Raw genomic sequence first — 22029 nt, 5'->3', positions numbered from 1 at the left:
CTGATGTCTTCCCTATGTCCAGTAGGCAGGCGTACCAATAGCTTCGACGATAAAGAAAGCTGCAATATCCTTGTATCTTAGCAATTACGTCTTGAAGACACGGATATGTGTGAATATGAGACGATCAATCTAGAAGCAGGCATGTTATGTATAGCAAACGCTTTACATGATTAGGGTAGCTTGCGTTTCACATACTATCTTTGCCCCGACAGTATAAACAGATCAAAAAAATTATATTCATCACTTTCCGAGCTGTCAAAGATACTTCAATGTCTGCACATGCTGCACTGCAAATATGGATGGCATTCGTCTGGTCTCAAGGCATGACTACAGCAACATACATCCAATTTTACTGCAAATAAAATCATCAACGTCAAAAGGGAAAAATGCGGATGTTCTCAAGAATCTGTAGGGTTCGAATTAATCTTTCCCTTTGTCTGTTTGCGGGAAGTGTTTTTTGAGCGTTTCTGGTGGTAACTTTAGACGTATGATATTACGACCTCTTGGATGAGCAGGGTTGATACTTTGATGATCGTCTGTTGGTGAGACATATAATCGTTCTGAATGTGACTGTATATTAGCAATACGCTGCGATGACTTATCCTGAGGAGAGCTCGGTCGTTGCTGTACACTAACAGTACCCTTTCTCACCCGTTTGTGGTCTGCTTCGGGATCTTTGTCCAACCGCTTACGTTTTGCTGTAGAAATTGCACCTTCAACATTGGCTCCTCCTTGCTCTTGCTTACGTCTGATTCGGTATTGTCGCATACTCTCTCTGAACCTCTCGCGATGCTGTGTTCGGTACAGCTTTTGCCTTCTTGAAATTTCCTTGAAGTTTTTTTTGCCTATATGCTCTACCTTCTGCACGACGTTTTTCTTTATAATCTTCATCATTTCGATGTCTTTCTCGAAATATTCGGGAAGCATCTCTATGGAAATAAGGATTCAGTCTCTTCTGTTCTTCTCTGTAAATTTTATTGTATTTGCTCTTCTTAGCTTTTTGAGCATCCTTGAGCTTGGCATTTTTGTCGACGTTTGCTTGTGGTAAAGGAATTTCATGCTTGTTGGTACCTGTGTTTAAGTCACTTGCAAGCCAAGAGCTGACATGAGACTGTGAACCTGGACCTGAGTCTGAAGTGGACCTGGAGCTGGACCCAGAGCTCGTTTTTGAACCGGAATTGGAATCGGATCCAGTGTCAGAAGAACTAGATTCCGAGGATGACGATGAGCTGCCTCTCACAAAAGCAACAGCGCAAAAAGCAATGATCAATGGGGTACAGATGTGTTTAAAAGCCTTCATAGTGAAAGTACGACAACAAAAAGGATATAATGAGAGACAGGGTAGATTGAGTATTTATACTGTAACGATATCTTAGCTTTTAGTCCCATTTGAGAGCCCCGGCCCATCAATACACAGTTGCACAGCAAATTATTTGAGTGAGACTTGTACGTCTCAGCAAGATGCTTCTGTTTATGCTCGTGTGAGGGCGAAGATGATGAACAAGTGTTTCATATCCAGCAGTTGACATATTTAGCAACTTAATGACTGGGACTACGTGGCTTCTGATGAGAGAGATATTTGTCAATCGTTTTTTGAGAAAGCTTTATACGCAAGACGTTTCTACCTTGTGACAGGCGAGGATGGTCAATTGGGCTGCTGGGATCTCTTTCTGACAGGGTTTGGGAAGCGTGGGTTGTTTTCGGACTATTTGGCTGCCGTTGAGCGACGGGAGATTCTGTGCTTTTGCTTTGTTGATCTGGGTCTACTCGTACTCGAGCCCTCTTTTGACCGGACTGATTGATCAATTCTTGGGTCTTGCGCTTTTTTGTTACAAGTGTGACCTCAGATGCACCTCTTTGTGATCTTTGCTTCTTCAGCTCTCGAGCTTTCCTCTGTCTTTGCAGAATAGCATCATGATTTCTTTCACGGTAAGCTTTATCCCTTAACTTCTTGCGCTCTTTGTATCTTTCTCTATACGCTTGATCAATTGCTTTCTTGTTTGCTCTCCATTCTGGATCGTTTTCGTGTGCTTTTTGGTAGTTGCGACGTTGTTCTCGGTTGAATTCCGGAAACTGTTTTCGTCTTTCCCGCATATAATCCCGATTTCTAATCCGTTTCTTTTCAGCTGTCGAAAGAGCGTTGCTGTTGGGATCAGGGTTATTCATTGATACATCAAAAGGCCTAGAAACTGATTGAGAAACTGATTCAAGACTTGAAGAGCTTGAGCTGGAACCTGAGCTGGATCCTGAGCTGGAACTTGTGCTTGAGGTTGAAGTCGAATCGCCCTTGACCGATGCAAGAACATAAAAGGTGACAAGCACAATAATGAAGGCATGTTTTACGAATCGCATGATGAGTATATGTGAGGTGCTTCAGTAGGTAGACAGGAACCAAATTTAAGAGCGTCAAACCATCTCAGCAAGTTGAGACGCTCTTGGTTGCCCCGACGAATAATACACATATTTGGCCAAAAGAATTAATAAGTGTTGTACAAAGCTGTGCAAGGGAAAATCCGCTTCTATCTATATGGTGGTAGACTTCCCAGAAGCAAGGGAAACACAGATTCTCTGCTAATAACATGACTGTCTTGAGATAGAGGAGGTAGGTTTCTGCCTTACATTGTACGAGGCGTATTGAGGAAAAAGTTGAATTTCACTACTGGGCGAAAGACTCAAGGGGAAGGCTTTGCTTCTGTATTTCCCTTAGGAGAAGATGCTCTTTGCTTTTTCGCATGTGTATTTGCACTACGATGAGACTCGCTCCCTTCGGCTACGATAGTATCGAGCTTTCTCTTTTTCTGGCTTTCAAGCTGGATTGACATTTCCACACTGTCTGCTGCTTGTCTTTTCTTTGCCTCCGCTTCCGCTTTCCTTCTGAGGTAGTATTCCCGCTGATATGAGGAAATCTTTTCTCTATTTGCTTCTCTGTAAATCTTTCTAGTTGCAAGATCATGCTTCACTCTTAAAGGATCCGCTTTTCTCCTAAGATACGAAGCCTGATGCATCTTTTTTTGATGTTCGGTATTGTTTTGATAAAAGCGTCTTTTACGTTCACGATCGTTTTGCAACTTCTCTTCATACGTTTTCTTTGGCCCCCTTGTTCTCTTTGGTGTTGGTTTCGTCTCTCTTGCGAACTTTCTGGGTACAGAAAGCCATGGATTGTCTTGATCGGATTCATAGTCAGCATCAACGATGATTCTGACAGGGATTGGGAAAGTCAATGTACTGAGACATACGAGGGAAAGAAAGAGACCCAGGAACATATCATTTCTCATCTTTAATTTGATGTAAGGGAACAAGAAACCGATGATAGTGTTTACAGAGAGAACGTGGCTTGAATAACCATTGAAAGTATGTCTATGCAAAATGCTTTTACCTTTCTGGCTATTGCCCCGAGCTTCGCGAAGCGGTTTCAGATATTGTGTAAACCCGTATGAATCAGGGGCTATGATGCCCAACAGAAGATCTGATGAGTTCCAGGTGTCAATCCTAAGCTCGAAAAATTGTGGGGATGGTAACAAGGCAATCTTTCAGCGTTCTCATCTTCTGTGGAATGCTATGATCGACCTATCATTTCCAGAAGAGCCTTTAGGCGATGCATCGTTTGCTTCAACAATCAGTTGCACAGGAGTTGCATTCATTTGATTAGGAGCACAATTTAGTGGCTTTATCAAAGAAGCACCAAGACAGTGTTATTGGCAATACATTCTGTTGATGATACAAGACAAAAATAATTGTAGAAAGAATACCAAAAGTGTAAACATACCAGCGAAAATAGCCCCGAGAAGCCACACATGTGAATTATCTGATATGCAACTTCTGATGTAGCGCTCACTCAAGGTATAGATGGCTGTGGACCGTAGAATTTTTCAATTGTTTTTGCTGGCAGCTTCAAACGTGCGACGATGTGTGGACGTGGAATTGTTGAGTTTTGTTCAGTGTCTTTGCTTTCAATTGAACTACTCGATGTCGTGAAGCTCCCCTGCTGATCGGAACCTTTGAGTCTTCTGCGTTTGTTTGGCCTGAGATCAATCTTTTCGTCTTGTTCTGTTGCTTTCTTAGTGGATCTGTATTTTTGCATGTATACCTTATGCTGTAGTTTTAGTCTATCCTTGTGTCTTTCTCGATACTCTTTCAAGTACGCATCATGTTTAGCTTTCTTTTCCGGATCACTTTGACGACGAATGTGTGCTCTGTGATTCAAGTCCCTCAGATATTCAGGTTTTTCTTTTCGATATTTTCTCATTCTATCTCGATTTATTTTCAATATTTCTTCGTACGTTCTTGCTTTTCTTTTCTGTCGTATCCTGCTCGGTCCTCTAACCGTTTTCTGTCCCATATAGTTTCTTTGCGGTAGAGTAGGAGAGTACCGAAGTCCATCTTGCGAAGGAGAGTCCTTAGTGGCTTCATCTTTAACATCAACAACGATCCTAACAGGCACAGCATATATTTGTGGGAGGAGAATTAAGCACCTTTGAATGATCAGAGACCAGAGTAGAAAAGTGAAAAGACGTTTTACCATACTTTCTGAAGTTGTTGTCAGTAGATGGATGCCGTTTTAGTTAGGAAAGCAAAGAATTATCAAATCTATTTTTAACACCAGCGAAGATAAAATAACATGCAAGTTGAAACATTTGCATTTGTAGCCCCGAAGCACCAAAGCTACTTAATGCATCGAATCGGACTGTTTTAGAGCTCAATCATGCTGAAGGAGGTGTGTTCGGTCCATAGAATTCATCAATCGTTTTGGGTGAGACTTTTAGTCGGGCAATGATATGCGGTCGATTGGCTCGAGTTTTGTCTGAGGTACTCTCCCTTTGCATTCGTCTCGTTTTGATATTGGATCTGAAATCCGAGTCAGGTGTATCACTACTGATTTGTTGATACGTTCTCCTTCGCTTTTTGGGCTTATTGGCCTCACTCTGAACGATTGTGCGATCCGTAATTTGACTTGGAGTATCCTGCTTCTTTGCCTTCCTTTCCTTCTCTTTCTTCCTGTATTCCTGCTGATATAATCTTTGTGTTGGGATATGACGTATACGGTACGCCTGGCACGTGTACAGGCGTCACTTGCCGTATCACGCCGTATCACGCCTTAACGCCTGTTCCGCCACAAAGGCTGACGAACCACAGTCTTGGTGCCCATAATTAGCCCATTTGTCAATTATAAATAGTCTCATATCACATGTAAATTCTACCCACCTTTCTCTACCTCACAAATTTATTATTATTATTCAGAAAGCAGTGCCTAGAGACTATAAAATGTAACAGAGTTAACAGCTCTACTTGCCCGGCTCTGAAAATATCACTGTTCTCTGACGAATCAAGTACAATATTAACGATTCATCACGAATCAATGTAATTCGGTAAAAATATTAATAAATACTAAAGAATTAATAGCATTAAAGGTAAAGGCTCTTATATTAAAAGAATATAAGAATAACTTTTATATATAGGCGCTAGTATTTAAAAGATAGTTATAAATAAAAGATTATTAAGTATATAAGGTTATATTTAAGTATACTAATACCTTAGAAGAATTAAAGAAACTAGATATAAGTATAACTTCTCTCTCTAGAAAGTTTAATTAGAGTAAAACACCACCGGTTAGAGTTTTAACTCGAAGTTAAGAATTATAACGAAATATTAAGTTAGAAGTTATACTTAGATAAATATTAATATAATATTAATTATTATAATAATAAGTTAATAAGAATAATATAGAAGAAGTTTATCGATAAGAATTAGAAGAATATAAATAAAAGAAGGTAAAAGATAAAGAATCGAATAAATACTTAATTATATATTTGATTTATTATCTTAAATCGCTTATAGATAATATAAGAATCTTATAGAGTCTTATATAAGGAGAATCTATATAGATAATTTTAACTAGTTATTTCTTGATTTCTATTAAATTACTTTATAAAAAAGTATAATATAAATTCTTTTATTTTTATTTAAATAAAGATAAATTAATTAATAATTATTATTAATATTTTTAAATCTTAATCGATTATTTAAAGTTATATAAATATCTTATTTTATATTATAAATATATTAGAAAGATAATTAAAAGAATATTATTATTTATAAATAGTTACTATAATATATTATTAGATAAAATCAGTAAAATAACTAATATAATATTAGAAATAAAGATACTTTTATTATTTAAATATAAATTATAAGATTAATATTAATTATAATAAAGTAAATATAAATAAAGAGTTAAGAAATAAGATTATAATAATAATAATAATCGATAAAATAATATAAAACGATTAAAATTAATAATAAAGGTAATAGCTTATACTATAACTACTATTAAATTATTAAAATTATTAAAAAATCTAATAAATTTTATATATAGAAACTATATAAATAAAGGTTATTATTTAAAAAGTTATTTATTATTAAGAATTTCGAGTATCGAGTATTATTAAAATATAATTAAGATTTATAAAGAATTAAAGAAAAATAAGACGAATAAATAAAATAAATTAAAATAAAATAAATTATTAATAAATATAGTTTAAGAAATAAATAATTTAATAATATTAATATATATAGATAGATTAAATATTATAATTATCTTAGAATATATAATAATATAAGTTAATATAATTTAAGAAACTAGTATATAAATAATTAATTATAGTATATTTAATTATATTATAATATAATATAATAAATTTATTAATTATTATTTTAAATTAATTCTGATTCGAGTTAGTAGAAATTAAATTATCTATAAGATTGATCGAAGAACTATAAAAATCGATATTTTAAATAGAAATAATAAAAGTAAATAAATTACCTTAGAAAATATTATTTATATACCTACTTTTATAGGAAATCTCTTCTTAATATACTAATTCTATATAAATTATTATAATTAATATAGTAAAATTTATTATTATATAAGTAAAAGAAATATTTATTTTATATACTATAAAGATAATAAGAAGATTATTACTGGTTATTACTATAGAGTAAATATTTATTTAAATATAGCTTAACTAAAATTAAATATTATTATAATAAATATATAAAATATCTTGATTAATATATTATATAATCGAATTAGATATTATTTATATTATATTCTCTTAAAAATAATCGAAAATATAAGTAGATTAATAATTTAAAGAAAATCGGTAAAATAATATTATAAAGTATATATAATTAAAAAATATAAGAGAATACTATTTAATATTAATAATTCTTAGGTAACCGAGTTATTTAAGTTAGTTTATATAGATATTATTAACTCTCTTTTAATAAAAGTATTAAATAGTAAATATTACTTATTAACGATTATTAATAATTATTTAAGACTCGTCTTGATTATTTTATTTATAGTTATTTCTTAACTATTAAAAGAAATTATTACTTAGATAAATATAAATAAATATATATAATCCTATCGAGTTAAAAAGATTTATATAGATAATAGTATAATATTTAAGAATAAAGATATATTAGAATATATAATAAAAATAAGAATTAAATATAAATTAACTATATTTTATATACCTTAGTAAAATAGTTAAATTAAATATTTTTATTAAACTTTATTTGATAAAATTTAAACTTTATTTATATATAAAAATCTATCTTATTTATTTTAGGTTTATACTACTATATATACTTATATATTATATAATATAACTATAAATAAAAGAAATAATTATAAGACTCTATTTAAGTTATAGATTAAATAGTAATTAAATATTATTGATTTTTAGATATTTAGCTATTTAGTATATATATACTAATTTAAATAAGATTATAAATTAACTTTAAAATTAAAGAAATTTATATATATTAAAAATAGAATAAATAAAAGAATAAAAGTATAGAAATTATTAGATCTTATAATTAAATAAATTATTATAAGTTATAATATTATTTTTATCGAAATAGATTTTCTACTATAAGAAACTATAATAAATATATTAATTATATTAAATTATATCGAAAATAATATATTAGTAATAAAATATTATAAAGAATTTAAATTTAAAATAAAATTAATAAATTAAATCGAATTAATTATTATATATTAAATATATATTAATAATAATAAATTAAAGATAATTTATAAAGCCTTTAAACGACTAGATATAGAATAATAGAAATTAATAATTTAAACCGAATTATTATCTTTTATTATAAATAATATTTAAGTTATTATAAATCGACTTAAATTATATTAGATTATAAGATATTATTAGGTTTTTAAGATTAAACGAAAAGTAGATAATATAATTAATAAATATAAAGCTTATCTTATTATTTAAAGATACTTATAGATTTTTAATATCGATTTTAATAAAACTTATATACCTATTATATAAATTATAATTTTATACTTTCTTATCGCTTTTATAATATTATAAAGTTAGTTTATTTATTAAATAGATATATATATAATATATTTATATAATAAAATTAATAAAGAAATTTATATAGAATTACTATTAAGTATTAATAATAATCTTATACTAAAAAATAAATACTATTTATTTTAAAAATTATTTTATAGTTTAAAGTAAATAAGATAATAATAATATTTAAAAATCGATTCTTTCTTATATAAAATTAATTTTATATATTTTAAAAGAGATTTTAATTTATATTCGAAATATAATAAATTAAGAAAAATCATTTTAATTATTATATTTTATATTAATAATTTAATAATTTTTATTATAAATATTATTATATTAAAGTAAATTAAATTATATCTTACCGAAATATTTAAGATAATAAATAAAAGATAAATATATTATATTTTAGAAATTTAATTAACTTAGACTTATAACTTTATTAAAATTTATTAAATAAAATATATAAAATTAATTATTAATTAATTTCTTATAGAAACTTAGAAAATACTTTCTATCTAAATCCTTATAAATTATTTAACTATAAAAAGATTATTTAATAATACTTTATAAATCTTAATAATAAATAAATATATAAAATATTATTTAATTATTAGAAAATTAATTTATCTAGGTGTTTATATATATTTAGATCTTTCTTTTATTATTAACCGACTTTTATAATTTTTAGTTAAACTATAACTTTATTATTTAAAAGTTATTTACCGAGTTATATACTATCTTATTTAATCTTTAAAAATCGATATCGATTATAAATATAATATATTAAATCCTATCTTATTAACTTATTCTAATAGTAATTAAGCTAAAGATTCTTCTATATATTCTACTACTAATATTATTCTATACTATAGAGGTATATTAATTAATTAGAAATTATAAAAACAGTCGATTATTATACTTTTTTCTATTAAAGTAGAGTATATTATAATAACTCTTACTATAACTTATATTATTATTATTCTCGATCTTATAGAATACTTACGAATCGAGACGAATCTACTAATTTTATTATTTATTAATAATCAAGTAGCTTATACTATTATCACTGGTTATTTAGCTACTTAATATATATGATATATCAATATTCGTTTTTATTTTATTTGTTATTATATTAATATAAATATAATTAAACTATAACCAATTTATATAACAGCTTAATTAACCGATACTTTAACGAAACCTCTCGATCTTCAATAATTCTCTTTATCTTTACATTTATTATCTTTAAATTAACGGATTCATCAACCTTCGTTGCGAGGAGGGGTGTTAGGATATGACGTATACGGTACGCCTGGCACGTGTACAGGCGTCACTTGCCGTATCACGCCGTATCACGCCTTAACGCCTGTTCCGCCACAAAGGCTGACGAACCACAGTCTTGGTGCCCATAATTAGCCCATTTGTCAATTATAAATAGTCTCATATCACATGTAAATTCTACCCACCTTTCTCTACCTCACAAATTTATTATTATTATTCAGAAAGCAGTGCCTGGAGACTACAAAACGTAACACTTTGATACCTTCGCACTTGTTCAAGATGTGAAGCTTTATATTTCCTTGAATAAGCTACATCTCTAGCCCTTTTGATCGGATCATCCCTTCGTAAGCGATAGTGCTTGTCATTCAAGTCTTTGTATCTTTTCGGATCTCGAGCCCTTGTTTTTCGAACTGATTCTCTGCTCCTTTCAAGCTTTGATCGATATTCTATCGGCTTAGAAAAGACAGGGGTATATTCAAATTTATTCTTAGAAGAAGAATGATCAGACGAATCCCCTTTCGCATCAACAATTGTTCTTACTGGCTCAGCAACAATTAATAGTTGCTGTTTCATGAACAGAGTAAATAGAATGAGGACCGAATCTCCTCTCATTTTTTCTGACGACGTGATTGAAGTTGCGGATATGAAACACGAGACCTCAAAATTTTCAGAGTTCAATGAACGAGGGAGAAACTTTCGCATTAAGAACGTATATGAGGCAGGAGCGCATTGAGCCCCGATCTAAGGAGAAAGAGTGATGCTTGTGTGAAAAGTGTTACCTCAATGAGGCCTTACACATACGCAAAAGCAATGACGTAGCTCAGTTTGCCAAACGAGTACGTTCTTTACCGTTGCAGTTGATAATTACGCCTTGATTTTGCAATCCACCCAAAGAGAAAGGACCTTGAATGAGTGGAGTACCTTGCTCTGAAGCAAGAGTGGTACCCAAATAAATATTACCTTGGCTTTCAACGTGAATGCCATAAGAGCGTTGACCATCTTGAGTTGGACCTTTGTACCAACTGATAGTGGCACTTCCTGCTCTTTCAGCTTTTGGATTCGTTGGATCGATGCATTGTACCTTAACAACTTGATCTCCTGTGGAAGCGTCTACTTCGCAAGGTGCAGTATAGAAGGAAGCGCCGTTAGGACCCAAACCTTTGGAGCCTTGAACGACGTTTCCGCACGTTGCTTCTGACCATTTTCCGGCTTCATTCTTCAAGACACTGAATTTGTAGCCGTTTCTGTCTCCGACAACGTAGCTGGAAGATGGGTAGTTAGATAATTTGTGTCAATAAGTTATGATGATGAAAGTCGAAGAGAAATACTTACAAGGCATGCGTGTTTGCAGAACCGCTTCCAGCTTTTTCAGGGACGAGGCCTTTTTGGTACGTCACTTTTGCATTGACGGATAATGCGGCGACCAAGACGACGGCGAGAATGAGTGGTGTTTTGTAAAACATGATAGTGACGATGGAGCGCAAAAGGTACGTGAGTAGAGTGTTTGATAAGATGAAAGTGTATGTGTTGATGGGAGTTGTTTGATTTTCGTAATCAGTTACTTTTTTTCCTTTTTATAACCTTTCCAAATCAGAATATGTCCCGTTGTGCCATTGTCAACGATGCAAAGTTTATTATGCATCGAAGCTCTTCTGACGGCAATATATACATAGAAACTTAGCTGACGGCAGCGAAATTCCTCTGACAACGTGCAACGTGGGAGTTGAAGCTCCTCTGATGTTGTTTGCATCGGAGCTCCTAGGCTTCATTTGTGCAATACTACTCCCTTAAATCCGAAATGAAGATTTCCGTTTATCCGCGCGATACGCTGTCAAATTGTTCCGCTTTAGCAATTCACATGAAAAAACTTCCGCCATCTTTGTGTTTATGGTTTGCAATGCGGACCTTGGTATCCCGCAAACAGATGTATATTTGACTTCTTTTGTGACCAGATGAATGCTTGTTTCATAATCCAAATATAAATTGACCTACCTTCATACGCCCACAACGCGGTACGCCTAGGATTTTATTAATGGCTAATTAACCCTTGATTAATTGCGGTTAACGTCCATTTGCTGAACATGCAAACTATCATGTGTCACAACATATATTCTCCAAACTGCTACAAAATGGAGTCAAAAGTCGATAATTACAAGAATGAGGAAAGAGATTGTAGATATTGTCTAAGTCATCGATGGAATAAGTCATCATCGGAAAGGAAGATTGAGAACGGGAATGTTAACCCTCAAAACAAGACGCATCCTAAGGGTAGGTGATATCAAAGAGAGTGTACGTAAATCCGGTGTAGCTTGAAGTTGCCGTGACATGGCCATCATAGTCGATATCAGCATTTGGCAAGTTGTAGTCTTGATTGGCATCGTTTGGATTACCGCTCAATTGCAACGTAACGTATTCGCCACCTGATTTATCATTAAGCCAGTCTGCGTACCACCATTGACGTTCCAAGAGTCCGTTGTTCGATGAAGCGGCATTTTGAATGTGTAAAGCATGACCTTTGTCCGAAGCTACAGGCTTGGCAGTAACGGCTTTGTAATCACCTAAATTGACGTATTTCAATTGGCCAAACTCCTTTGGTGATTGATTCCAACCGCTAGTGGTGCATTCATCGAACTGGAATTGACCTTGATAGTTCCATGTGTCTACAAGGTAGTTTTGATCATCCTTATCGATTGCGAATCCACGTTGAGAGATGTCGCTTGTGTCGCTCAAAGAGCTCAAATAGGTACTGTAAAGATTTCCACGGTATTTAGCTTTGCATGAAACGCTATCACGGCGAGCAAGGTTCATTGGGATAGCAGAAGCCCAAGTGGCAGCAACGCCGATGGTGAGGATGACAATCGTGCTGACTTGCATGTTGAATTGAAGAAGAGGAGGAAGTCCTTGTAGGATGATTTGGATGAGGCAAAAATCGTTTTCGTTTGGAATTTGGGACACTTTATATACCCTTCAATCTGGCTTTTCTCATTCTAACTTTTTCTCGCCAAGACAAATGCTGAGCAAAGTAGCATAACTTGAAAAGTGCGCATGAAAACAGACACGGACATGCGTGTACTTGTTACGGAAATTGCAATGCTGCGGGATATGCATCAATTGTAAAATGGTAGCATTGTTATAAGGGTGTGTTGCCCAGAGTGCGAATGAAGGAGTGATCGCATACACGCATCTGTCCGTCCTCAAGCCACAAATCACTAAAGCCACCCTCAACTTAAACGGAAGTGCCCGCCAATATGCTCATGAAAGCACTTCATCTTTGATTGCATCATCATACTTCAGCAGCTAAGCACACTCAAGCAGAAAACCAAGACACAAACATTTATGGTGATTTCTAAGAAATTGTCTTTTTATACAGAAGTCAAACATCAGTGTGATGATTCATGCTCTATTGCTGTACAATGGGAGGGAAAAGAACGTACAATGGTCTTTGAGATCGAGAGTAGGATCGTGGAAAAAAGGTTCACAATAGATCGCAAGAGATGCGACGCCGTTCCAGATCACTTGCAAGTTGTCTAGCTGAGAATTGTGGCATTGAAGAGGACATACGTGTGACCAGTGTCCTTTGCGGTTGCTGTATCGTGGTTGTTGTAGTAAGCTGCAAAGGGCAATTGATAATCTTGGTTGTTGTCATTAGGGTTGCCGTTCAATTGCAAAGTGACATATGGACCATGTACACCGTTGATATAATTCGCATAGAACCATTGACGGTCCAAGTCGAAACCGGTGGAAGAAGCATCGTATTGGAGACGAAGAGCATGTCCAGAGCCTTGTTTATCGGTATCAGCAGTAAGAGATTGATCGGAACCGTCGTCGTATTTCACACGACCGAATTCTTTAGGAGATTGATTCCAGCCGTCTGCCTTGCTTTCCTCAAAGAAGAAGAAATCCTCAAAGGTTGAATGAGTGAGATAGCCATCTTCACCAAGTGTGAGTGGGGTTCCACGTTGAGTTTCATTGCTGTAATCACCAAGTTGACCCAATTTTACGCTGTAAAGGTAACCGCTGTATTTGGTTGTTCCTGAAACACTTGCACGACGTTCTGCTGGAGCTGCAATGACTGAGCATGCGATCAAGGCGACAGAAAGAATTGTTGTAGAAAGGAACTTCATCGTGAGAGTTGGAGGGGTTTTTGGAGGAGAAAAAGACTGAGGACTTACGAAAGAGAGTTGGATGGGCAAAAGACAAATTGGAAGAGAAAAACTTGACCTCTTATATGTCTTTTACGGTTCATTTGGGCTCACCGGAGACTTTGACAAGATGCTTCTCTTCTGTCATTGTTGTGAAAGATTCGTCAAATGATATCCAGATATCGTCATTTGTCTAGCGCGATCAAGAACACGGATTTGCGTGGAAGTTTTGGACAATCATGTGCAAATCAATGGAGAAAACTGATGATTTGGAGTAGGTCTTCTTCCTTGCGGAGCTTGGCGTCCGAGTATCACACTAAATTTTGCATGAACACATGATGAAGCAAGAAATGATGCATTATTCAGCCCACGAGTAATCCATTTGAAGCGGAAAAGTGTGTCAAGGGTCATCTTTACATGCTTTCACTCGGTCCGAGACGGTGTTTGGTCATTGGATTATGCATGCGTGATATTGTGACATGTGTCGCGCTTTTGTACAATCATGCACAACACCACTGATTCCCAGATCGGTGACATGTTTGTCCGAAATTGGAGCTCATGCCGATCAATGCTTTTTCTTTCTCAAGACCATGAACCTTTCCTTGGAGAAGAGTACGGCATTTGTAAAGTACTGTCAAGTCCGACCAACTCTCAAGCCAAATTCAATATTATTCAGCTAAGGATTTCAACATCAAAGAGGGTATACACATGTCCAGTATCTTTCTTGGTTGCCGTATTGATACCATTATAATAGGCTGAATATGGCAGATCAAATTCATCATCGTCATCATTTGGATTACCTTTGACGTGTACGGTTACGTATGGGCCACCCTGTTTATCATTCTTCCAATATGCATAGAACCATTGACGATCCAACATATCATCAGCCACAGAAGATGCATTTTGCATGCTGAGCGGGTAACCACTTCCTTGTGTGGTCGTATCAGCAGTCACAGCTCGAAATTCACCTTGGGGAACGTATTTTAGTTGACCAAATTGTCTCGGAGACGAGTTCCAGCCATCCGATTCGCATTCATCAAATAAGAATTTATCTCCAACGTCATCGTGGATGAAATAGTTGTCATTATTTATACCAATCCTATGGCCACGTTGACTTGAAACACTCGTATCTGTCACATTCTCAATCACCGTACTGTACAAGTAACCGCTGTACTTTGTGGTACACGTAACGCTTGCACGACGTTGAAGTAGAATGGGGGAGCAAGCGGTAAAGCTGGCAGAAAAACCGATGGCTAGAACTGAAAGAGGAGAGAATTTTATCATCATCAAAAGAGCTTTGAGAGGTCAAAGTGCAAAACAAGATCCCACTTGACAGAAGTCATAGAAGTTTAAATCTCTTCCACTTCCTCGATAAATGTTCTTGTGGTATTGTAAGAACATGACGTCATTACATTATCCACAAAGTTCGGGCAAGCAATGGACAATGCTTTTTTGCGATTATTTTATGCTCTGTCCTTTCACATCAATTCATTTTCGCTCCGCGCTCATCAGAATCTTCGACAGTATGGGGTAGAGGGGTAGATCCTATTACGGTGCCGCGTTTGCAAAGTTGCGAAGAAAAAGGTGAATCAAGACAGATGTCAAGAAGTACTACAATGACGAGCATGCACTTGATGAACTGGTAACGAGACTCCACTTTGTGTCGGAAATTTCTTTAGTTCTGCATCTGGAGGCTGACTAGTTTATGCTTTGTCATTCGTTGAGCATGGTGATTCCCAACAAATGGTCTTGATCCTTTCTCGTTGACGGTTTTCACGCTATAGGCAGCTAGCTCATTAGATGCCAAGTACAATGAAGCAGCAGAATGGGCTTTTGTAGTTCTTGATGACAGCAGAATGGTTTGACAGTCATCTTTGCAGAGGTGATCCCAAAGGGTTAGCAGATTATCGGCGCTGGTGAGAATTACTCAAAGATGAGAAGTAAATTGTGAAAGACTGCCTTGATCTGTTTGCTCAAAAATCCGCAATGCAGCATCACCCAAGACTTCTACAACGGCTTTCCCCGCTTGTTGAGCATACTCCTTATACTGCCACCATTTCAGCCCCTCAGCTGTCTCTTTTGCTTCCAGTTCTTTCCTTTTCTGCTTCCAACTTTCATCCGTTGCAAACGTGTCAAAAATATACTTGATCTGTTCCTCAATCGACACAGCTACATTGGGAAAATCTGTTCCAAATAACACCTTTCCCTCTTTTGCCAATCGGATCAAGTCTGGATACTGTGAATGAGATTTTGGCGGATATGCAATCGTATGACTAACAACGGGTGTTGTATCGAGATATACGTTTGAATATTGGGTTGCCAATTTGATCGCCTCACTTGTTCCTGGCGCTCCACTATGAGCAATCACAAAGATTACATGTTTGTATCTTTGCATCAATTTGTCAACGTCATCCAGCTCAGAGACGGCCGTATGACCGGAGATATGATTTCCAACATGAACGATCACCGGTAGCCTGATTTGATTTGCTATTTCCCAGAATGGCTCCAAGGAGGGATGCAGGATTCCGTAGTGTCCCACTGAACAGTGCAACTTGGCTGCCTTACATCCAGCTTTTAGTGCTTCAAGTGTTGTCAATCGAACACCCTCTTTTTCATCATCGGGGTGAACAGTCAGAGCCGGTATCGCATCGATGAATGCTGTCTCGAAAGTACCTTTTGTGCATGTTACTACGATATCTCCGTTGAGTTGATGTGCCATTCCATCACCTTTGTGAGCATATGGTAACACCCAAATCGATCGAATCCCATTCTCAGAAAGAATCTTTTGCATATTCCCATCTTTGTTGTATGCAGGATATTTCAGTTCGAATAATGGCTGATCTGTGAATGATGGACCTTGATCTTCATCTGCTTTGTTGTAAGCCGGTGTACAGCATATATGATTTGCATCTTGACCAACAGAAAGACCTTCAGCTGCAAGAAAGACGCCGCGAATCTTTTGTGCAAGTCTGGTTGGAAGAATGTGACTGAAAGGGCGGTCTGTAAGTATTGAGTCAGATTCCCTTGAGTTATTCGTATTCACTCACGTATGCACATCTACTATCCAATTATGTCCCTCTGCCATTGTATCACCTAACCTTACCTTCTTCTTTCCAAAACTGCAAATGATGTTTGTGAACAAACAAACAAACAATCATCTTCCCCGCCCCCGCGTTCATTGGGTTGAATTGAAGCAAAGGCATAAGCGGCGCAGTTAACTGTTTGGGGCAACGCGCCCTTGGCCGTTGTACAAGGGAAGCAGCCATACTTGGCAATCTTTTAGGACATCACATAATAACATTCACACTTTTATATTTATTATAAACGGTGACATAAAAGATCATATTCTCAAGAGAAGATTACTAAAACAATATATAGAAAGATAAAAACAATAATGAAAAATATGCAATGCATCTAATAGTAGAGATTGAATTCTATTCTTCTAGTATTTGTAAACGAAATAAGGTGAATGATCACCCATTGTTGCCAACACTTCCGGCGAAATTTGAGCAGCAGCACCTGAATCGATTTGTCGTTTCTTTCTTTGATTGGCAAGGTATAACAACGCCCAATAAATACCTGCAGCAAAGATTGCACCACAATTGAACAAAATGTTCAACAGATAAGATGTCATATATGCAGGTGCCCATCTTTTAAGGAAAATGTTGGATGAAATAATACCTGCCAAGCCACCAACACCAACTTGAATGGCAATGCAAACTGAACGCTTAGTCTTTCCGCCAATGTTTTGCGTCAAAAGTGCAACCACAGATGGGAAAGCTGCATAACTGAAAGAAGATAAAAACATTGCTCCATAACGAACTTTTCCATTGTTTGGATAAGCATGACCGATACCCCATCCGATAGCACTGATTACACAACCACCGATCAAAAACCCAGAACGGTTCTGAAAACGATCAGAGAAGAAAGCGAAAACGACGACCATAAAAGCTGCAACGATATAAATTGGAACGGTCATCAATTGAGCATGAACGGCATCATACTTGAGACTAACTTTGAGAATCGTTGGCAAAGTTAAAGCGATACTGTAAAGGGGCGTAATACAACAAATGTAAGAAATGATGGATAACCATGGCTTCCAATCCAACAAACCAGCTCGAACGTATTCCCATCTGTATGAATCGTCCATTGGAATAGCAGTTGAATCGTATATGATTGCGTTTTGCATGAAGTCTTGTTCATCTTTTGTCAAGAATTTGGCTTCAGGGATGGAAGAAAAAAGGATAAAGTATGACCAAACACCAACAAAAACCGTGAGAGTACCTTCAACAAAGAAGATCCATGGCCATCTGTTGTATCCACCAATTTCGACGAATGACAAACCGTAGGCCAACAAACCGCCAAATGCACCCGCGATGGTTGCAGCGCTGAAGAAGACACCGATGCGGAATTGAATCTCTTTACGTGGGTAAAGGTTGGTCAAGTGGTAGGTGATTCCGGGAAACAGACCGGCTTCAAAGCCTCCCAAAAGAATACGCAAGGCGAGCAACCCTTCAAAATTCTTGACGAGACCGGTAAAAGCCATGATCAAACCCCAAAGAACGACAATGATGGGTAGATAAATCTTGGCTCCGTACTTCTTGAGTAGCAAATTGGATGGCACTTCCAAAAGACAGTACAAACCAAAAAAGACGGAAACACAAGCATTATACTCGGATGGTGTCAACTTCAACTCCTCTTCCATACCAGCAACACGAGCGTTACCAATAGCAGAACGATCGAGGAAAGAGAAAAGGTACAAAAGACTGGCAATTGGCAGCACACGCCAATCCATCTTGCGCATAATTCTTGCCATCTTCTTGGCATCATCGGATGAAACGTAATTGTCCAAAGGTGCATCTTCAGTTAAAACATGAGTGACAACACCTTTGCTTTCCAATTCATTGTACTTGGCATCGTTGAAGCTATCGGTGGGAGTGTGAGATGTTTTCTCCTCAGGGTGCGACATGTTGGCAGGGGTAAAGGGATGGAGGAAAGACGAACAATTTGTGCAAAGATGAGCTGGTTTTATAGACTTGATATGTGTAGGGTGCAGGGTCAACCAATGGAATGGACGCGAATACCGACTTGCCCGCCTTAATTTGCATAACGACGCCGTAATCTGAAGACAAGTATTGATGTTTGAAATCTGCCACAAGAATCTGATGAAAGAACTTCTTCAGTTAAAGCAGATGAAGGAAAAGCAACGACATCACCAAAAAAGAGAGAGGCAACTAAGCCCACTGGTTTGGTACCTATTCGTGGCATCTTCCCGATCGCATAGGTAGGAAATGAACAACGGCTTTTCGATTAGTGTCCAATTAAAGCAGGTACACCAAATATAGGAACACAAATGGGCACACGGGCAGCGCTTTGTAGGAATGTAGAGAGTGAGAAGAATCAACGTTTGACGGGGAAAGAAAGAGTGGCTTGCTCAATTTAGCGTCTTGGCGTGCATTGCATAAATTGTTTTAAATCCTCTCCTCCTTTACCGCGTGCAGGCAAAATCGATAGAGACTTGTCAAACAACAAAACGTTGAAGTGCAATTTGCAATTCCAACCAAAATGGCTTCCTTTTGGCTGACATCTGTACAGATTAGAAGACGTCTTGTTCAGGTACTTTACACTAATTGTCTTGGTATGCATGCACTCCGCCTTTTCCCCACCATCTTCAGGAACTCGAAACCTTTTTTATGTTCTCCAACGAGAATCTCCGTTATATCCTTACACAGCATCAAATTACCAAGTCTTGGCATATGTGGCTCATTTGACCGGTATCTTATCTTAATCTCTTATCCGACATCGTGGTTTTATTAAAAGCCATAGTAAGCCTCTTTATCGGTACATCCGAAATGCTGCTATTTCAACGGCTCTCATTCACCAGCAATCACCGCTCATAACCCCAATATATGCATCTCTTGCAGGATCAATATACCTTTTGGGCTGTGGGGCCCCATCCTCTCAGCCACAAGTCTCACATCACCATGCTTTTCTAGGGTATAATTGCATATATTGCATAAGCGATAGCAAAAACAATGTGCGGGGAATGCATATCAATCGATTGCGCTGCGAATTCGATCACCACTCTTTTGTGTGCTGGAGAGGTGGAATCTGGGTAAGGAGATTGATGATTTTCGAGGCTGATGAGGCATCTGTGGAGATCCTCTTGCAGGAAAGACAGAGTACAAATAAGTACATGCAACAACACTCCCGATTCCAATCATGATTGTGATTCGAGAGGCTCTTGTCATATCTTGAGATCGTAAAATTTGATCGACAAAAGCCGTCAAAGCGATTGAAATCACTCCAGAAATGCTATTTGTGATTCCATCTGCATACTTTGTCACCAATCCGGCCAAAATTCCAGACCCTGTTTGAACCACAATCGCAATCCAAGGCCAGTATCCAGAGAAGAATGCATGGAAGGGTGCAAAGATAGAAGCCGCCCTCCAGCAATCAAGCAGCACCAGTGTGTATGCTGGTACCAGACTGAACACACTTAATTGCAAATTTGTCACCCAAAAGTTGGATTTACCATTTTTGAAGATTCTCTCCAATACCACCACACTCATTGCTGAGCAAAACGATGCAGATAACAGCGCCAATGACCCAAAGACGATGTCTGCGTTTGCATTCTGTGTAATTGTGGCAGATTTCTTCATCCCCTCCTTGGCGGAAATTGCTGCTGATTCAATCACAATCACGCCCAATGCAATCCCCCAAAGACAGAACCATCGTTGTGCGCTTGGATACTTTTTCAAAAAGATACCTGTAAGCAATGCTGTAGGCAAGAGTCGTATTTGCCAAATCGATTGATATATGCTAGGCATCAATCGTTCGGCCGCATATAAGCATAGATTGTTTTGTGCGACATACAAGCTAGCTGGCACTAAGAGCTCCCATGCTTGAGCTGTGAATGTTTCGGACCATACTCTCTGACCAGCTCTTCGATATCGTTGTAGGCGATTGTTCGATCCGGATAGATGAGTTTTGTCGAATTGACGTACTGCGACTGCAAAACAGATGGCAATCTTTGCAAATTCTCCAATCAAGACGGCTACCGAATAGGAATAGTGAGATTGAACGCCTGCTAAATGTAACAAGTTTGATGCTGTACTCCTATAAAGAGTCAGTGAGATCAACAGCACACCAGGCAAAGAGATGTGCATGCCCAATAGCCATGGAATAAGTGGGATCTTGTCGGGAAGAAGGAAAGAAATGTGAAATCCGAAGTACGATTGTTTAATTTTAGCGCGCGTACAGATCATAAATGGCTTCCCGCACTTTGCGAGTGTTGATCCTCATTTCACGTCCACCAACTTGTCAAACGCTCAATGACGCTGATTAAACGAAAAGGGTGCAACATAATCAAATGTAATCGTAATGGTGTATATCCCTTTACTTAAATCCGACGAAAGCTATATATTCTCAATAGTATGAGGAATAAATTCCACCCTTCCTTCTGCAAACAGCCATCATGACTTCTTCAGTAGAATTACGTGCAAGATTTGCTCATTTTGCAACCGTGTATGGCTACAAGCTTCGAATGTATTATCGTGAAGCATGCTCATCATCAAGTCTTGGAGTGATTATCCTCTTGCATGGCTTTCCATAAACCAGCTATCAATTCAGACACGTTCTTGCACCTCTGGCTCAATTGGGCTACAGGGTAATCGCTCCGGATTATCGAGGCGCTGGACAAACATCAAGACCGCCAAACGGCTATCAAAAATCATTCATGGCCAGTGACATTAGAAATCTTCTAGAATATCTCGAAATATCGGAACTCATTAATCTCGTTGGACATGATATTGGTGGCATGGTTGCAGTCGCATTTGCGCAACAATATCCAAGCAAGTTAAAACTTTAACATGGGGTGAAGCTTGTATTCCAGGATCAGAATTTTACGAAAAATCGAAAAATTCCATTGAAAAGTTTAATTTCTTACTTCATTGCTTACCTGATGGACACGCTGAGCGTCTGGTGGCAGACAGGGAAGAAATTTACCTACAGCAATTCTTCGATCGACTCTTATACAACGCTGATGGAATCAAATCGGAAGATGTTCAGAATTACGTAGCTTCTTATCGTTAACCAGAAGCCTTGAGAGCTGCAATGGAAATTTATAGAGCATTTGAAGGGGATGCTAAATGCTACAATGATCTTGATATTGTTTATTGACCCTCGTTGGTCAGATAGGGGCTCATGAA

At 36.6% G+C, this 22029-nt stretch overlaps 12 protein-coding genes across 12 annotated transcripts; 1 reads left to right on the top strand and 11 right to left on the bottom strand.

Annotated features, from left to right (window-relative positions):
* Positions 1-420: 420 nt before the first annotated feature.
* FA14DRAFT_153898 (uncharacterized protein) lies at positions 421-1300 on the bottom strand (the record flags this gene model as incomplete). The annotated part of the gene is made up of 2 exons (XM_025497643.1): positions 421-748; positions 771-1300. 2 exons carry the CDS (start codon positions 1298-1300, stop codon positions 421-423), a joined length of 858 nt encoding a protein of 285 aa, XP_025358879.1.
* Positions 1301-1539: 239 nt separating this feature from the next.
* FA14DRAFT_177839 (uncharacterized protein) lies at positions 1540-2352 on the bottom strand (the record flags this gene model as incomplete). The annotated part of the gene is made up of 1 exon (XM_025500783.1): positions 1540-2352. One exon carries the CDS (start codon positions 2350-2352, stop codon positions 1540-1542), a length of 813 nt encoding a protein of 270 aa, XP_025358878.1.
* Positions 2353-2672: 320 nt separating this feature from the next.
* On the bottom strand, positions 2673-3275 carry FA14DRAFT_177838 (uncharacterized protein; the record flags this gene model as incomplete). Its single annotated transcript, XM_025500782.1, has 1 exon — positions 2673-3275. One exon carries the CDS (start codon positions 3273-3275, stop codon positions 2673-2675), a length of 603 nt encoding a protein of 200 aa, XP_025358877.1.
* A 552-nt stretch (positions 3276-3827) lies between these two features.
* On the bottom strand, positions 3828-4800 carry FA14DRAFT_183931 (uncharacterized protein). The gene has a single exon (XM_025501356.1). It carries the CDS (start codon positions 4520-4522, stop codon positions 3836-3838), a length of 687 nt encoding a protein of 228 aa, XP_025358876.1. The 5' UTR covers positions 4523-4800; the 3' UTR covers positions 3828-3835.
* A 5697-nt stretch (positions 4801-10497) lies between these two features.
* Positions 10498-11140, bottom strand: FA14DRAFT_177835 (uncharacterized protein; the record flags this gene model as incomplete). The annotated part of the gene is made up of 2 exons (XM_025500781.1): positions 10498-10939; positions 11010-11140. The coding sequence occupies 2 exons, from the start codon at positions 11138-11140 to the stop codon at positions 10498-10500; spliced, it is 573 nt and encodes a 190-aa protein (XP_025358875.1).
* Positions 11141-11939: 799 nt separating this feature from the next.
* Positions 11940-12551, bottom strand: FA14DRAFT_177834 (uncharacterized protein; the record flags this gene model as incomplete). The annotated part of the gene is made up of 1 exon (XM_025500780.1): positions 11940-12551. The coding sequence occupies one exon, from the start codon at positions 12549-12551 to the stop codon at positions 11940-11942; it is 612 nt and encodes a 203-aa protein (XP_025358874.1).
* A 653-nt stretch (positions 12552-13204) lies between these two features.
* FA14DRAFT_153892 (uncharacterized protein) lies at positions 13205-13801 on the bottom strand (the record flags this gene model as incomplete). Its single annotated transcript, XM_025497642.1, has 1 exon — positions 13205-13801. The coding sequence occupies one exon, from the start codon at positions 13799-13801 to the stop codon at positions 13205-13207; it is 597 nt and encodes a 198-aa protein (XP_025358873.1).
* Positions 13802-14360: 559 nt separating this feature from the next.
* Positions 14361-15426, bottom strand: FA14DRAFT_27912 (uncharacterized protein). Its single transcript, XM_025502121.1, has one exon. It carries the CDS (start codon positions 15104-15106, stop codon positions 14492-14494), a length of 615 nt encoding a protein of 204 aa, XP_025358872.1. The 5' UTR covers positions 15107-15426; the 3' UTR covers positions 14361-14491.
* A 320-nt stretch (positions 15427-15746) lies between these two features.
* FA14DRAFT_153890 (uncharacterized protein) lies at positions 15747-16904 on the bottom strand (the record flags this gene model as incomplete). Its single annotated transcript, XM_025497641.1, has 2 exons — positions 15747-16806; positions 16867-16904. The coding sequence occupies 2 exons, from the start codon at positions 16902-16904 to the stop codon at positions 15747-15749; spliced, it is 1098 nt and encodes a 365-aa protein (XP_025358871.1).
* Positions 16905-17160: 256 nt separating this feature from the next.
* On the bottom strand, positions 17161-19266 carry FA14DRAFT_171217 (MFS general substrate transporter). The gene has a single exon (XM_025500318.1). It carries the CDS (start codon positions 18786-18788, stop codon positions 17262-17264), a length of 1527 nt encoding a protein of 508 aa, XP_025358870.1. The 5' UTR covers positions 18789-19266; the 3' UTR covers positions 17161-17261.
* A 126-nt stretch (positions 19267-19392) lies between these two features.
* Positions 19393-21018, bottom strand: FA14DRAFT_143662 (uncharacterized protein). Its single transcript, XM_025497217.1, has one exon. The coding sequence runs from the start codon at positions 20986-20988 to the stop codon at positions 19873-19875; it is 1116 nt and encodes a 371-aa protein (XP_025358869.1). The 5' UTR covers positions 20989-21018; the 3' UTR covers positions 19393-19872.
* A 278-nt stretch (positions 21019-21296) lies between these two features.
* On the top strand, positions 21297-21973 carry FA14DRAFT_188522 (alpha/beta-hydrolase; the record flags this gene model as incomplete). Its single annotated transcript, XM_025501660.1, has 2 exons — positions 21297-21367; positions 21440-21973. The coding sequence occupies 2 exons, from the start codon at positions 21297-21299 to the stop codon at positions 21687-21689; spliced, it is 321 nt and encodes a 106-aa protein (XP_025358868.1). The 3' UTR covers positions 21690-21973.
* Between the last annotated feature and the right edge of the window lie 56 nt (positions 21974-22029).

Source organism: Meira miltonrushii, assembly GCF_003144205.1.
Source record: "Meira miltonrushii strain MCA 3882 unplaced genomic scaffold FA14scaffold_1, whole genome shotgun sequence".
Taxonomy (NCBI): Eukaryota; Fungi; Basidiomycota; class Exobasidiomycetes; order Exobasidiales; family Brachybasidiaceae; genus Meira; species Meira miltonrushii.
Note: the sequence above shows the minus strand (reverse complement) of the source record. Positions and strands in the feature narration are given on the sequence as shown.